The sequence below is a fragment of the Emys orbicularis genome, chromosome 5, assembly GCF_028017835.1.
Source record: "Emys orbicularis isolate rEmyOrb1 chromosome 5, rEmyOrb1.hap1, whole genome shotgun sequence".
Classification (NCBI taxonomy): Eukaryota; Metazoa; Chordata; order Testudines; family Emydidae; genus Emys; species Emys orbicularis.
Genome location: NC_088687.1, coordinates 115,965,731 through 115,983,452, shown reverse-complemented (window position 1 = coordinate 115,983,452; position 17,722 = coordinate 115,965,731). Strand labels below are relative to the sequence as shown.

The window sequence follows — 17,722 nt, the reverse complement described above, 5'->3', positions numbered from 1 at the left end:
AGCGATGGATCCAGTGCGGGTCAATTTATTGCGTCTAGTATAGACACAATAAATTGACCACTGAGCGCTCTCCCGTCGACTCCGGTACTCCACCAGAACGAGAAGCGCAAGTGGAGTTGATGGGAGAGCGTCAGCTGTCGACTTACCGCAGTGAAGACTCCGCGGTAAGTAGATCTAAGTATGTTGATTTCAGCTACACTGTTCACGTAGCTGAAGTTGCGTATCTTAGATTGACCCCGCGTGGTAGTGTAGACGAGCCCTTACTCTGCATCACCAACACATAAATGACATTAACTAGCATTTGTTTGTTTTAAATCTATTTAAGCAGATAGATAATGAATGAGAATTGCATTTCTTTGCTACTAGTAAACTTTGTTTACTGCACCATTGTGTCCTTAAGATATTATTTTGATTCAACAATATAAACCTAAATAGTCCCATCTGCTGGCAAAACAGAGACTTGCTGCTTTTCAACAAAGAAACAATTTTTTGGGGTTCAGTATTTTCATGTTGCAGAATGAGAAATCACATTTATAATTAATTTCCCAGTTTGTTTAAAATGAAATTAGCTTGACTGATACTGATTTCCACATGATTAATACTGACTTGTACTGAGCATTGTTTGCTAATCAGATTATATTATTAATAGATTTAAAATATGCACAATACCCTGGAACATGGGAAATCTATTAAAATATGTTTAGTGAATTTTCCTATTTAAAAAAAGTAATTCATCTTTTTATACTGTTTTTACAAGAATAATGCACTTTCGTAGTTGCACATAATGAGAAGTTGACCTTGACTAGCAGTTGCTTTTTAAAATTGGTTCTGGAATGCTTTCTATAATTAAAATATGTTTGTACAGTTAGGATCATTCATGTATGTTTTTGCACACATCTGTTTTTATTCTTTTCCTGTTTTTCTTTTTATTCTGCTTTGCCTTGTGTTATAAGTTCTGATGACCCAGGGTATGTCATGGTACATTAATTTCTGTTTCCCCTTTGTAGCCTGCTGTTTGTTGTAGATAGTTCTGGGCTTAGATTTTTTTATGTGTTTTACATACATTGGATAATGTCATCTAATAGGCATCTTGTTTATATAATTATAGTATGTTAGATCCGTATTGAAGTTTTAAAATTAATTTTATTTCATATTCTCACTTAGTTATGATACAATTCTTCTGTATATTTCATTTAAAATTTATAAAATACAAAATGCCATTTCTGTGCTAATAAACAATTAACATATTTCACAATAAATGACACCAAGAGTATATATTTCTCTTTCTTTTAAGTGCGTAGTTTTGTATATGTGTCAAGGGAGACTTAGAACTCTGGATCCTGTGTAGAAAAGACGAAAAAACTCTTTTATGATTTCTAGTAATTTAGGACTCAGTCTTTTTAAACTGGCGGAGCCAAAGCGACCACTAAAGCCAAGAAGAAAGGAGAGGAAGAAAGTTACAGCACAGAATCTATCAGATGGAGACATAAATCTTTTAGTGAACATCATTAGAGCTTATGATATTCCAGTGAGAAAACCTGTTTTAAGGTATGAACCCTTTAAAAGACTTCTAGTTGGAAATGTTCTTTCTCTTTCTAGTAACTCTTCAATTGCCTTTTTAAAAATCTTTTTCATACTGGAGGCTACATTTTCAAAATCGGCTATATAAATTGCTTTTGTGAAATTTGCATGCAAAAGCTGTGTGTTTAAATCCCTGGTTTAGGCGTACAGATGCATGTGTAAGGAAATTTTTTTAGCACAGTTAAGTGGCCAGTTCTGAAAATTTGGCTTTATGTGTATTAAATTAAATGATTGTTTTTATCCTCATGATAATAAGACAAAGAGATAAATTTACAATTTCATTGATTATGTTGTTTAATAGTACAAGTATTGCTGTTTTGCAAGTTCCTTAGAATTATGTTTTCATCTAGTAGTGCAGGGGTCGGCAACCTACGGTACGCGTGCCAAACACGGCACGCAAGCCGATTTTGAGTGGCACGCAGCTCCCTGCCGCGGTCCCGGTCCCCAGCCCCACTCAGCCCCCCCGCCCACTGCTCTCCCCTGCGGGGGCAGGAGGCAGAAGCTTGGTTCTGCAGCAGCCAAGCTTCCCCCCGCCCCCGCTTCTTCCCCCAGCGTGGTGCTTTCCTGCCCCTCCTCCTCTCCGTCCCTGGCCAATCAGCTGATCGCCCTAGCGAAGGGGAGGGGGAAGAGCGGCAGCGTGCACACAGCTCTGTAGAGGATGCAGAGAGAGGTAGGGACGGAGCCTGGGGGAAGGGGGTAGAACAGGGCATATCCCTTCCAGCCCCCTGCCATGAGCCGCTCAGGGCAGGGGGCTGGGAGCACCCCCACGAGCCGAGCACCCCAGCCTTCTGCCCTACACCCCCCCACACCCCAGCCTTCTGCCCTGAACCCCCCCACCCCAACACACACCCAGCCTTCTTCCCTGCACCCCCACAGCCCCATCCCTCTGCCCTGAACCCCCCCACCCCAACACACACCCAGCCTTCTGCCCTGCACCCCCCACACCCCCCAGCCCTCTTCCCTGAACCCCCCCACCCCAACACACAACCGGCCTTCTGCCCTGCGCCCCCCACACCCCCCAGCCCTCTGCCCTGAACCCCCCCCACCCCAACACACAACCGGCCTTCTGCCCTGCACCCCCCACAGCCCCCAGCCCTCTGACCTGACCCTTGAACCCCCCCACACCCCCAGCCTTCTGCCCTACACCCCTGAAACACAACACCCCCCCAGGTCTGGGGTCCCAGCCATAGGCCCTGCTCAGCCCGCTGCCGGCCTAGGTGAACAGAACCCCAGGCTGGCAGCGAGCTGAGCAGGCTGGTGGCATAAGATCAGCATTTTAATTTAATTTTAAATGACGCTTCTTAAACATTTTGAAAATGTTGTTTACTTTACATACAATAGTTTAGTTATATAATATAGATTTATAGAAAGAGACCTTCTAAAAACGTTAAAATATATTACCGGTACGCGAAACCTTAAATTAGAGTGAATAAATGAAGACTCGGCACACCACTTCTGAAAGTTTGCCTACCCCTGTAGTAGTGTCTGCTAAAATCACTGGTTTATTGTGCATATTAGGCTGTTTGAGAAAAAATAATTGGAAGATAATTTGAGATTTTTGAGAATATAAACAGGTAATATCAGACATAAGGCCCGGCTTGACAAAGCCCTGGCTGGGATGATTTAGTTGGGAATTGGTCCTGCTTTGAGCAGGGGGTTGGACTAGATGACCTCCTGAGGTCCCTTCCAACCCTGATATTCTATGATTCTATGATGACATGCTATCCCTAAAACACTTATGAATATCATGTCTTTTAATTATATCCAGTACTTATACTATATCCCTTGTACTTATATTAAATAATAGTAGATAGATTAGATGTAATAAAAGAGATTCCAAATAGTCTTTTCTACAAACCAATAGTTATTTTATGCACAGTGGAACCCCTGTGTTACAGACTAATTGGGGATTAAGAAGTTCATAAAACAAAAAGTTCATAAAATGTATCATCTCAAAATCATGGTAGGTAAGGTGCATAAATTGTAGTATGGTGCACTGCATCTCTTTTTTCTTGTCCTTCAAACTACTGCAAAGCAATTTCCAGTACATTGAAGACATCAGAATATGAAGGAATGTTGACTTGTTCATTAACATCACTTTTGTTATGTGGTTTCCCCTGACTCCCACTCTTCAGGAAGAATGGTTTGTATAATCGGTTGTTCGTGAGATCGGTCTTTGTAGAATCGAGGTTCTACTGTATATCTTTCATATTAGCTCTTGCTCTTTTACCTTCATGTATTCATTTTAAGCATTTTAATTGGCAAAGCATTAACCAGTGGAACTAACCTAATGTAGTTCCACTGTACTAATTTTGAAGCTCAATCCTACCTTCAGATACACTTGCTTAAATATCACCTCAAATCTTGTAAGAATGCATTGTATTATTTTTCTTATTTTATGGGGCTTTTATATCAAACATACCTTTCCACTCTACACTTAATTAGTGAAAACAGAACACAACTCAAAACTAACTTATAAACAGTCTTTTCCTTCGTAATAATTGTAGGCTTAAGACATCCGATCCAATTAATCTGAACATAAAACAAAAGCAAAATAATACTCGCTCAAAAGTCTGACTGAACAGCAAGCCTTAGATTATGCTTCAAAACTTGAAAAACTCTCTCTCATAAACAGGAGCAATTTCCAAGTAAGACTACATTTTTGAACTGCACCCAGAGCTAATTAGTGATAGTCAGTTATTGAACATGCGGAATTGAGTCCTTCTGCTACTCTACCTACTTACCATAACTTATATGTTTTATTGGCCTTTCATAAATAAATTCACTTTGAGGAATAAATGTAAAGTATAACTTTCAGATTATGATATCGTAAAAGTTTGAGAAGATGTCAAAAATATTTTTAGAGTAAAAACAAGTTCTGTACAGCTAACTACATATTTAATGAAGTGAGGATTAATATTCAGTAGTTATTTGAGTCCTCGTCCCTATCTGTAGTCCACTGTGTACGCATGTGCTCCATGCGCCTGGAGTCAGAGAATTCTTGAAAGCAAGGTCCATGCATGTGCCTTCGCTGTCCTTGTGCACCTGACCAAAGAGATAAAGGGCGGAGCGGACCGACTGTCTCTCCATTTCCTTCTTATGACCAGGTGGCCAGGGTCAGAACCTCCAGTGCCTGGAGCTTTGTCTTCCTTTATTCTTCAATCTGTAAATACATATGTAGATATTTTTTGTAAATAGTTTTAGGATTTTATCCTATAGTTTTTAGCTAAAATTCATAGTTCAATAGTTAGATTACCCATCCCAGGGTATTCACTGGCTCCCCTCTTTCCCGCTTTACTGGGACTGGACTTCAAAATCTGTGCTTCTTGCCAACACTCCTTCTCAGTCAGCGATGAGCATCAATGCTGACTGTACTGCCTTGGGGAAGCTCACTTCGTGGCAAAGTGCAGTATCTACCATTCTTTCCATACCGATGGGGGTGGGAACTTTGCCTTAGCAAGCATTCAGTGGAGAAAGCCATGAGGCCTTACTCAGACCCAGGCCACGAGACCACACTGTGCTCAGCAAGGAGTGTGCCTTCTGCCACAAGGTCTGACTTAGGAGAGGGGGAATCTACTCTCACAGATCCCACATCGGGGTCTTGTTGGGAGGGCAGAGACCATTCCCGTAAACATCCAAGCTTCAAAAAAGTTAGATACAATTCTGCCTACATCGACTTTTCCTGCACAGCCCTTGAGGACTTAGAATGTCCTAAGTCTCAGGGTCATGACATGAAGGCCTACGAGTCCAGGGCTCCAAGTCTCCAGCACAGGAGGTGCATCTTATGGGAGGAGTCTGTCTCCCCTTCTGTCGTCCAGCCATGGCTTCCCTCCGGGGGAGCCATCAGTACCTCTGACGAATACGGAATCAACATTTTCTTTGTGAGGAGACTCTGAACGACCTGATGAACTGATGTTTCCTCCTCTGAGGCATAACTTCCCAGACAGGGGACCCGGACCTGGCTGGAATCAACCTCCACCTCAGCACCTGTGTTGGAACTGTTGGTATGCTATGCCATGGGGACTTCCACAACCACCTTTTGACCTCTCTTACTGGCTATACTGGGGACCATGGGACCTGTATTAACCTGTAGAGTTGACAAGATCTGATAGGGAGTCAATCAACCCCTCCTCTCTGAGAGGACAGTCAGAGCTTTTTTCTGACCCCATGGAAAAGAAAGGAAGGGTAGGAATAAATGGTCAGTTTTCACAGTGAAGAGAGGTAAATAGGACATGTGCTGGGACCAATGCTGTTCAACACATTCATAAATAATCTGGAAAAAGGAACAGTGAGGTGACAAAATTTGCAGATGATACAAAATTACTCAAGATAGTTAAGTCCAAAGCTGACTGCAAAGAATTACAAAGAGATCTCACAGAACTGGGTGACTGGGCAACAAAATGGCAGATGGAATTCAATGTTGATAAGTGCAAAGCAATGCACATTGGAAAACACATAATCCCAGCTACACATAAAAATGATGGGGTCTAAATTAGCTGTTACCACTCAAGAAAAAGATCTTGGAGTCATCGTGGATAGTTCTCTGAAAACATCTGCTCAGTGTGCACCAGCAGTCAAAAAGGCTAAAAGAATGTTAGGAACCATTAGAAAAGGGATAGATAATAAGACAGAAAATATCATAATGCCACTAAATAAATCCATTGTATGCCAACATTTTGAAATTCCGGTGTGTGTGTGTGGCGGGGGGGGTGAGAGAGAGAGAATTAGAAAAAAGTACAGAAAAGGGCAACAAAAATTATTAGGGGTATGGAACAGCTTCCATATGAGGAGATATTTAAAAAACTGGGACTGTTCAGCTTGGAAAAGAGATGGCTACGGGGGGATATGATAGCGGTCTATAAAATCATGAATGGTGTGGAGAAAGTGAATAGGGAAGTATTATTTATCCCTTCAATTTACACATGAACCAGGGTTTGCCCAATTAAATTAATAGGCAGCAGGTTTAAAAACAAACATAAGGAAGTACTTCTTCACACAACGCACACTCAACCTGTGGAACTTGTTTTCAGGGGATGTTGTGAGGGTCAAAACTATAACTGGGTTCAAAAGAAGAATTAGATAAGTTCATGGAGGATAGGTCCATCAATTGCTATTGGCTAAGATGTTCAGGGATGCAACCCCATATTCTGGGTGTCCCTAAAGCTCTGACTGCCAGAAGCAGTGATTGGACAACAGAGGATGGATCACTTGATAGATTGCCCTGTTCTGTTCATTCCTTCTGAAGCATCTGGCATTGGCCATTGTCGGAAGACAGAATACCAGGCTAGATGGACCACTAGTCTAACCCAATATGACCATTCTTATGCTCTTAAGAAGATTATGAGCTGGATCCACCAGATCCACTGGTACCGAGAGACTGTCCTCATCATCTCCGGATGAAGCAGTTGCTCCAGTAACTCCACGTACACACCCCTTCCCCAGTGACCACAAGCAATTCCAGGAACTGTTATGTAGGATTGCATGTGAGCTACCGAAGTCCCTTGAGGAAGTTCAGGATCCTCAACATAAATTACTGGACATCATCCAATTCTCTGGATCCAGCTGAATAGTGCTTCCTGTTAATGAAGGCATTCTGGAACAAGTTAGAATAGTCTGGCATACCCCAGCCACTTGTGCTCGTGCTCCTACCCCTAAGAGGGCACGAAATGCTATTTTGTCCCAGCCAAAGAGGTGGTATTTCTCTTTTCTCGTCATGCTCCTAACTGTGGATGCTCAATCTGCCATGAAGAGATCTAGATAGCAACATCCTAGATCTACTCTGGTTGACAAAGAGGGTAAAAGACTCAATTTATTGGGAAGGAGGTTCTTCACTTTTACAAGCCCTCAGTTCTCAATAGCCAGTTACCAAGCACTGATGACTAAGTATGAGTACCTGAACTATTCCAAATTCATGGACTTCATTGACAAGTTTGAACAGAAGGATAGAGCTCAATTCAGGCTCTCCTTGAGAAAAGCAAGTTGGTTGACGGGACCGCGCTTCAATCAGCAGGCTACTGGTATTGTGGCTACTGCCGTTGTGATGTGCTGTGAATCAACTGTGCAATTTGGGGTTTCCAGGGAGGTCCAGGACACCATGGCGGACTTGCCATTTGACAAATCTCATCATTTTAAATCAAAAGACAGATGAGTCCTTATACACTCAAAAGGACTCTAGGACCACCCTCCACTCCTTGGGAATATTTACACCTGCCCTGAAGAGAAAATTCCACAGGCAATCGTACAAGCCTAGACCAACAGCTCAATAATTTTACCATCAGTGGTCTTGTGAGCTGCCCTGTAAGAGACAGAGGGTTGAGAAGTCCTGTTTCCTTTCACCTCTGGTGGCAATATAATCAATCCAATCCCAGCACCCAGCTAAATGATATGTTTGATGGGAGGTTGAGTGCTGCAAACCAATGATGCCACCACCTGCCGATTCCCAGATACTCTTTGGGGGTTGCTTAGCCCTCTTTTTCCACATCTGAAGTGCAATAACAACAGACAAGGGGGTACTAAATATCCATTCTAGCTATGCAATTTAATTTACCTCCCTGCCCCCTCCAAAGCCAGGAAGACCCTCAGGGCCATTCTCGTGAGGAGATTCTAAAACGAGAAGTAGAATCCCTCTTATAGTGAGAAGCAACAGAGCAAGTACTTGTTCAGTACTAAAGAAAGAGTTTTTACTAAACATACTTCCTAGTACCCAAAAAGAAGGGTAGCTGGAGACCTAACCTTGATCTCCACCATCTCAACTGCTTTATTCACAAACTGAAATTTTGCATGGTCACATTGCTATCAATAATCCCATCCCTGGAAAAGGGCTTGTGGTTTACAGCTCTCAGTATGAAGGACATGTACTTTCACATGGACATTTACTCCACTCACAGACGTTTTCTCATACTCATAGTGGGCTCCAACCATTTTCAATACAGAGAGCTCCCATTCAGCCTTGCTTCTGCCCCCAGGGTCTTTACCAAGGTCTTTTCGGTAACATCAGGCATCATGGTTTCATTGTCTTCCCCATCTCAAAGACTGGCTTCTCGTTGCGAAGCACATAAAGAATCTTAAGAGTCTACTTCGTCTTTCCTAGGGATCAGCATAAACTTGTAAAAGTCTGTTCTCACTCCAGTGCAGACTTTAGACTTCATTGGAGAGTCCTTAAATTCTGTCACGGCAAGGGCTTATGTGCCAATGGACAGGTTCCAGGTGGTAAATGACCTCACAGATCAGGTCATGAACAACCCTCAAACACCAATCAGAACTTGTCTTTCTCTCCTGGGGTATATGGCTTCATGTACTTATGTCACACCGTTCACCAGACTCCATCTTTGTCTGCAAGCATGGGATCAAACAGTGTTTTCACCATGAACACCATAGTAACTGTTTCCATCAAAGTAACATCATCTCTCCTATGGTGGAAGAATCCCCTGCTAGGTATGGATGGGCATTCCCTTCCTTTCCCCCTAACCAGACAGGATGATCATTACAGATGCCTCCCTTTTAGGCTGGGGAGCTCATATGGACAGCTGCACAGCACAGGGCTCTTGGACATCCTGAGAGACCAGAATGCATATCAACGTTCTGGAATTGCAGCCAGTCTGAGAGGCTTGCAAAGCCTTTCTCCAATTTATACAAGGTCATCATGTCCTCATAATGTCAGACAATATGATAACAGTCTTTTACATTAACAAGCAGGGAGGAGCAAGACCCGTTCCCCTGTGTTCAGAAGCAGTCACTTCATGGAATTAGTGCATCAGCAATCAAATCACCCTGTTGGCAGTTTGCCTTCCAGGGAATCAAATGTGCCTTGCTGTTGATCACAAGTGAGGAGTTACACAACTCCATGGTAAACTGTATTTTTGCTCTATGAGGAACCCCCACAAGTGACATGTTCACCTCTCAAATGAACAGAGAGTGCAACATATACTGCTCCAGAGGAGCCCTAGGATGCCGCTTTCAGGACGACGCTCTCCTTCTTCGGTGGTCAAACCATCTGAACTATGCTTTCCTTAGCACTGCTACTTTTTACGGAAAATTCATCAGAACAAGGCATGAGTCACTCTCATTTCCCCCTCGCTGCTCCCAGTGGCCCAGACAGTTTTGATTCTTGAGTTTCTTACACACATCATCTCAGTTGCTGATCAGCTTTCAGTCCTTTTCCTGTCTCTTGACCCAGAAGGAAGGGCAGAATCAAGCCTCCTAACCTTCAAGCACTCCATCTCAGGGTGTGGTTTTTGGATGGGCATCAACTCTAGAATATTCATCCTCTGAAGCTGTGCAAAGCATCCTTACTAATAGTAGAAAAGATTCCGCTACAAAATGCTACTTAGCCAAGTGGAAACATTTCTCTATCTGGGCGCAACAAAAACTTAGATTCCCAGATCTCTGGATATTGCCCATATTCTGAACTGTCGTCTTTCCCTCAAAACAGCAGGTCTTTCAATCAGCTCTTTACAGATTCGTCTGGCAGCAATCAGTGCATACCACCCACCTTCACATGATTACTCAATTTTTGCTCACCCACTGACTACCAGATTCTGGAAGTGTCTAAACAGAACTTTTTTGCCAGTAAGGAAACCTACTCCTCAGTGGGACTTCACCCTTGTTCTTTTGGTGCTCACTAAGCCTCCCTTCAAACCACTAGCTACATGTTCCATGTCTCTCCTATCCATAAAGGTTGCATTTCTGGTAGCCATCACCTGAGCCAGGAGGGTGGATGAGCTCGGAGCACTGAAGGTAGATCCACTTTACACCATGTTCCATAGAGGCAAAGTTTCATTGTGTTTACATCCTAAGTTCACCACCAAAGTAGCTTCGGAGTGTCACCTGAACCAGTCAATCCACTTACCTGTGTATTTTATGAAACTAAATGCATCTGAAGAAGAGAGGAGACTTCATTCCTTTGCTGTGCAATGAACCTTAGCCCTTTTTCTGCAAAGGTCAAAGCCAATCAGAAAACCTCCTAGATTGTTTATCGCTGTAGCAGAACGAGTTCAAGGTCAAGCTGAATGCTCTCAGAGAATCTCTAAATAGGTCTTGTGCTCTATCTTACTCTTTCAGCTGTGTAATCTTCCTCCCCTTTATGGGGTGGAGAGCTTATTCTACAAAAGAACAAGTGACATCAATGGAATCACTTCAAGAAGTACCTCTAAGCAGCTCCATGGAGTTCCTTCCGCATGTTTGTGAGACATTATTCTTTAGTACAGAACTCCACTGATGCGGCCTTTGGCGTGGTAGTCCTTCAGTTGGCTCTGCCGCCTGCATCCTCACACTCTCCTCCTACTTGAGTACTGCTCATCATCAGTCACCCACAGTGGAATACACACAGGGACCAGCACTCCAAGGAGAAGAGAAAGTTACTTAATTCGAGATGTGTGGTCCCTGTGTGTATTCCACTGCCCGCCCTCCTTCTTTTCTGCTTCAGATCATGGTGGGATTCCTGATATAGAAGGAACTGGAGAGGTGGTTGGTCTACTCCACCCTTTAGCTCCTCGGTTGGAGGCATGAGGAGAGTGAGGGTCCATGCGCAGACCTGTGGACACTGCTTTCAAGAATTCTCTGATTGGGCAGGTGGATCCCCCATAGGGATCACACATCTTGAAGAACCTCCAGTTACTATAAGGTAAATAACTTTCTCTTGCGTGTTCTCTGTCACAGTTATATATTTTCCTTCCTAGCAAACTTCAACAGCCATCCAGATCTTCAAGGTCCTTTAATGAGATGTTTGCAGCATCTCCATCACCTCAGAGCCCAACCCACAGCATTGATTGGGCTTTCAATCAGGTACAGTATAATATTGACATAAATTGAATGGTAATTTGGTCATGCATCTGACGAAGTGGGTATTCACCCATGAAAGCTTATGCTCCAATACGTCTGTTAGTCTATAAGGTGCCACAGGACTCTCTGTTGCTTTTTACAGATCCAGACTAACACGGCTACCCCTCTGATACTTGGTCATACCGGGTTGTTTCCCTTTCTTCTAAGCAGTAACATTGACTGGTTAGATCATATTATCAGTGAGGTTGAAATTGAGACTAAATTTTCGATGGCAGTTGGAAGCCAAATTTAGCATCCTGAAGGGAGAGGATGGAGACCCACTGTTCTTGCTTCTGTTTTTGTTTTGATTTTACATTTGTTGCCCTTTTTAGAAACACTATAATGTCCTGATTTTTTAAAAAAATTTGTGTGGTTCCTTTCACACTTTTGGACACTAGATAAATTCCTCTTTCTGGCATTTTTAAAAAGATAATATTAGGGTTTTGTTATTTCTAGTCCAAGATTAATTTAACTGAAACAGGTAGTAAAGGGCCAGATACAGAGAGAACCATGATACTATCAACAAGTTTTGTTCTTTGATTACAGACAGTAAGACACAAATGTACATCTTTCAGTGGGCTGATTGTGTCACATAATCTGTTTTAATTAGCTTTTTCAGGTAACCAGCATCCTTTGCGTGTTGCTAAATTTGAACCTATCTGATAGATCCTTTTTAATTCAGGCTTAATTCTACACAAAAATCTGAAGGTGAAATTTAAGACTGTGGACACATGTCAGTAGTTTGACTATATATTTCTTTTCAAGAATATTAGAGTTACAAAAAAAATCAACACCCTAAAATGTTAGAAGCCCATGAAATGCAGAATTCTGTGTTTGTCACAGAAGTCAACAAACTAACATATCTTTCATATATTATTTTCATTTTATTACATACGTTGAAAAATTGACAATTTACAAATGTTCTGCCAAATTATTGTCTATTTTTATTTTCATTTTAATTGTATTTTGAAGGTTTTAGTCCATCCTTTTGTAGAAGTTTCTTTTCAGCGAACAGTCTGCAGGACAACAACAGCAGAGGGGCCAAACCCCAACTGGAATGAGGAACTTGAACTTCCATTTAGGTATGAGTAAATGAAAACAAGTTATTGGTTTTGAGATTCACAGTATGTCCTTGAGTAACATTTTTGTTTGAGTGTGTAAATGAATGTAAAGTTTAATAAGTACAGTTTTTCTGTATTCTTTATAAATCACTAATATTTTATTTTGACAGAGCTCCTAGTGGTGACTACAGCACCACAAGTTTGCAATCAGTGAAGGATGAAGTGTTCATTAACATTTTTGATGAAGTACTCTATGATGTCTTAGAGGTGAGCTTGGTGTCTGAAGGACCATTTTGACATTTAAGTCAGTGTCTTTGATATTAAGAACATCACTGAATATTATGGCTGTTTCTCCTGAGTATGGGAAAAATAATCACAAGAGTAACCAACAAGATATATATGTAAATTATCGTAGAATAGAATACTAGTCTTATGAACAACCAGTTATTTGAACCATTTTTCCTGGTGGGAGGGAAAAAATCTCATGACAAAAACGATGTTGATGAAGAACAAGTCAACATCCATTCACATTCCTATGCCTTCAGTGCATTTGAAATTGCTTTGAAGTGGTTTGAAGGATGAGAAGAAAGCAACATGCTGCACCATGATGCAACCTATACATGGAACCTATTGTAATTTTGAGATGATCAGTTGTATGGACTTTTTGATTTTATGATCTCCTCCATCCCCAGTTAGTTCATAAAATAGGGGTTCTGCTGTAATATATTATACGTAATATATTATACTCTCATATTCGTGTCATGAACTTTCACTGTTACAACCTTCATCCTCCCATGCTCCTTTCCTTTTCCCATTGTTGTCATTCCTAGCTATATTACGTCCAATCTAGATTGTAAGATCCTTGTTCCATTGTATTGTCACCCCACCTGAACAAAGCAGTGCTGTGCAAAGTCCAGGTACTCAGTCTGTTTTCTGCTGCCTAAGGTTTGAGCTTGTGTGTGTAGTCAATAATATGTGCTGACTTCAGTGACAAAAATGAGGATTTTACTGCTTTTTAATCCTGGTAGCAGTGTAGAGCCAACATAGCCAAAGGGAGAGTTCATTATCAGAAGTGTTTGCTAAATTCCAATTCCAAGTTATACTTGTTCAAACCCACGGAAGGGGATGGATTCCCCACATCTGTTGCTTTGTTGTTTGATTTGTGTGTGTGTGTGTGTTTTGTCTGATTCTAGATTGCAAGTTCTTTGGGGCAGGATCTATGTCTTTCTATTTGTTTTGCATTGTGCCTTTCATTTTTAGGCACTAGATAAATAATAACAAATAATAGTAGTAATTAAGATGGAATTTTCAAAAGCTCTCAGCTGTGGCCTAACTCTGCTTCTACTTAAATCAGTGAGAGTTTTACTGTTGAATTCAATGGGAATAGAATGATGCCAATGCTCAGCACTTTAAAAAAATCTCAGGCAAAAAATATTAAATGCACAAATGTCACAGAGGGAAGAATTTGGTCTGCAAAACTTTTATTGCAGGGGATGAAGCATGAGAAGGAAGGATCCCAGCTTGACTTTCAGATCCCAGGCTGAATTTGCAGAGCTGGCATTTGGACCAATATCATCTTTTTACTTGTATATTGATCATGTTTAATACGGAAATCATTGAATGACAACATGAACCCATATGTTAGCTCAATACAGATTTATTAAGAACTAATGTAATAGTGTCCTTGGTGGGTTAGGTTGCCTAGTGGTTAGCGCACCAAATGCCCCCCTTCTAAGTCTTTCAGGCCGGGTTCTTCTTTACTCAGAGGCATGGTGAGGAGTACAAGTGGCTCGAGTCCCTCCTGTAGTGGAGGCAGTGGTAGGGGAGCCTGGGCCCACTCGACCACACTCCAACCCAGGGCTCTAGGAGAGTCAACAGTATCTGGCCTCCCAAGGTGCCCTCTGAGTTACCCTCCGGGGTCATTTCGTACCACTGCTTTTGTCTCCCAGCTTTCAGCCCCAGATAAGATGGAAAGAAAAATGAAAGGTAGCCATACCATCAGTGCCAACCAGGCTCAGCATATAGTCTCACATCCCTCAGGGAGGCTTCTCTGGTGTCCTTGTCAGGAGCTTTCAGGGTAGGTCTGTCCTCCTCCCTAGCCATTCCCCTTCTGAGCTGGGTTCCTCCCTTTTCAGTCCCTTCTTCAGCTGGAGCATGCTCTTCAGGGTTGGAGGGACAGGGCTACTTGAGCCCAATACTGTCCTTTAACCCCAATGTGGGGTTTGCATACGCCATCACAGCTAGATTTTCACCTTTGAAGTAGGCCTGGGCATTTAAATGTCCACATCACTGGATGAGCACACACAAATTGGGCGCGTGAAGATAGCTAATTATATGTCTCTGTTTAATATACAGTACTTGTGCCTGGTTTTGTATAAGCAAAAATGTATTCTTCTATAGAAGTTGGAAATCAAGGCCAAAATTAACATGCTTGATCTTCAGTTAAAAAAGTATGCATGCACTCGGGGTGGATGTAGCCTCCTGATTCAATAGGGGCACTATACTAAACTCTTCTTGGACATGATTTTGAATTCTAGTTAAGGGGGGCACTGGTCACCCACAGCAGCACCCTGTGCCTTGGCACTGCAACCCTAATTCTATTCTAGTGCAGAGGGGAAGCCCTGGGAGGGGGGGGGGGTGCTTGAGTGTGAGTTCACCCTGCACTCTCACACCAACGGCAGCTCTTGTCCTGCAGAGTTGGGCCAGGCTGCCAGCTCCATGTATTGTGACCTGGTGCACAAGGTCACAGTGCCGCTCAGGTTTGGCCCAACTGTCAGCGGGGAGGCTGAGTCAAATTTGAGTCAGTGGCATTGTGACTTAGCACATGGGGTCACAACACCATTCAAGTTTGGCACTCTTCGTTTAATTATTTCTGTGGGTGCTGATGAACCCAGGGACCCATGCTAAACCTGCCCTGGCACACACACTTTGCAAACACAGTTGTGTGTGCGTACCCAGATCTGTATCTCCTTTGTACCTATTCATCCTGATATCCACCTACAAGTCTTTTATAGGTACACACACAGGGCTAGTTATTTGTCTGTCTAGACAAGTGTAAATCTGTGATTTTACATATAAGGGAACATGAATGTGCAATTCTACAAAGCATCTCTTGTCATCTCCTCTGCCCATTTTTCTGGTTTATTATTCACATATCTTATCAACTCCTCAGTCCAGAAAGCTTTTTTAATACAATTGAAACTTTTTCATTACAGGACTGGGCTTAATGTGCTTTGCTTAGGCAACCCCCTAAAGTTAATAGAGCTCTGTGCTGGCACAGGGGTCCTCTTGCACAGGGCTCATTGCAAGTCTAGGGCCCTAGAACATAAGCTCATTGTAGCAATGGCCATTCCTTCTTTTGTGTTTGCACAGTGTCGAGCACATTTGGATGCTTCAAGAAACAAATTATTATTATCTTAATAGTTTAACCAGTATTTGTAACAAATTTTATTTAAAAATCCATTACTAATTAGAAATTTTAATAACTTGATTAAGCCATTGAGAAAGTTTAAGACACTTAAAGGGAATGAAGTCTGCTTGTAAATTTGTGTACACTGTATTGTTATAATACCTATTTTGCAATTTTTTTCTAGGATGATCGTGAAAGAGGAAGTGGAATCCACACTCGTGTTGAGAGACATTGGCTGGGATGTGTTCAGATTCCGTTTTCTACCATATACTTTCAAACAAGGGTAAGTATCAGTAAACTGGAGTATGAATTATAGGTTTGGAAGATGCCTGTAGTGAAACATCTGATCTATCTCCTATAGTTTTGACAACAGTGATGTCATTACCTCTTAACTATACCTGTTGTATAGGAGTCTTATCTTGCATTTAATATCTCCAGGGAGCTACCATGTAAGTCCTGACAAGACAGTACTACAGTTCTGTCAATCCTATGTCAACAAACAAGGTGGAGCAAGAGCATCCCCTCTCTGTCAGGAGGCAATTCATCTGTGAGATTGGTATATACAGAATCAAGTTACTCCATAGCTCTACACTTACCAAACATTCAGAAAAACCCATCAGACTGTCTCAGCAGGAAGTGCGCTATCAATCACAAATGGGCTGTCATAACTATACAGGGAAGGGTAACAGCCCTCCTGTGTATAATACTATAAAATCCCTCCTGGCCAGAGTCTCCAAAATCCTTTTACCTGTAAACGGTTAAGAAGCTCAGGTAACCTGGCTGACACCTGACCCAAAGGACCAATAAGGGGACAAGATACTTTCAAATCTTGGTGGGGGGAAGGCTTTTGTTTGTGCTCTTTGTTTTGGGGGTTGTTCGCTCTTGGGACTAAGAGGGACCAGACATCAATCCATGCTCTCCAAATCTTCTGAACAAGTCTCTCATATTTCAAACTTGTAAGTAACAGCCAGGCAAGGCAGGTTAGGTTTATCTTTGTTTTCTCAACTTGTAAATGTACCTTTTGCTAGAGGGTTACCTCTGTTTGCTGTAACTTTGAACCTAAGGCTAGAGGGGGTTCCTCTGGGCTCTTTGAATCTGATTACCCTGTAAAGTTATTTTCCATCCTGATTTTACAGAGATGATTTTTACCTTTCTTTCTTTAATTAAAAGCCTTCTTTTAAATAACCTGATTGATTTTTCCTTGTTTTAAGATCCAAGGGGTTTAGATCGGTGTTCACCAGGGAATTGGTGGAGGAGTCTCTCAAGGCTACCCAGGGAGGGAAAGGTTTTTGAGGGGAAGACAGAGTTTCCCAAATGACTCAAACTATTTGGGTGGTGGCAGCAAAAGCAGATCTACGCTGGTAGTTAAGCTTAGAGGTTTTCATGCAGGTCCCCACATCTGTACCCTAAAGTTCAGAGTGGGGAAGGAACCTTGACATGGGCTCTCAAAGATTCTGTCTTCCTATAAATCTTACTCAAGTGGGACTTCCCACTGCAGACCTTTGTGCTACCAGCATGAACAAGAAGTACCAACTGTATTGCTTCATTGGAGGGATGAGTCTGGGTTTCCTTTTGGATGCATTCCTGAATCCTTGGAAGAGGGACCTGATATATGATTTTCCACTGATTCCGCTAATCCCCACAGTCCTCAAAAAAGTGAGACAGAACAAAACCTTACTAATACCGATAGCAACAGCATGGGTTTGACAGTTTTGGTACTTGGAGCTGATGTGCCTGTCAACGCAGCCTCCAATCACACTTCCAAACCTTTCAGGCATTATTTCCCAGGATCAGGGGCAGGTCCTTCACATGGATCCTTCATCCCCGCATCAGACAGCTTGGATGTTAGCTG

The 17,722-nt window shown here is 42.2% G+C and overlaps 1 protein-coding gene across 1 annotated transcript in view; it reads left to right on the top strand.

Annotated features, from left to right (window-relative positions):
* CC2D2A (coiled-coil and C2 domain containing 2A) overlaps positions 1-17,722 on the top strand; it is a 118,183-nt gene that overhangs the window by 77,540 nt on the left and 22,921 nt on the right. Inside the window, exons 23-27 of the mRNA XM_065405183.1 lie at positions 1,381-1,548; positions 11,259-11,364; positions 12,373-12,482; positions 12,632-12,728; positions 16,055-16,153. Of these exons, the coding sequence (XP_065261255.1) occupies positions 1,381-1,548; positions 11,259-11,364; positions 12,373-12,482; positions 12,632-12,728; positions 16,055-16,153 (580 nt within the window). The remainder of the gene's footprint in view (positions 1-1,380; positions 1,549-11,258; positions 11,365-12,372; positions 12,483-12,631; positions 12,729-16,054; positions 16,154-17,722) is intronic.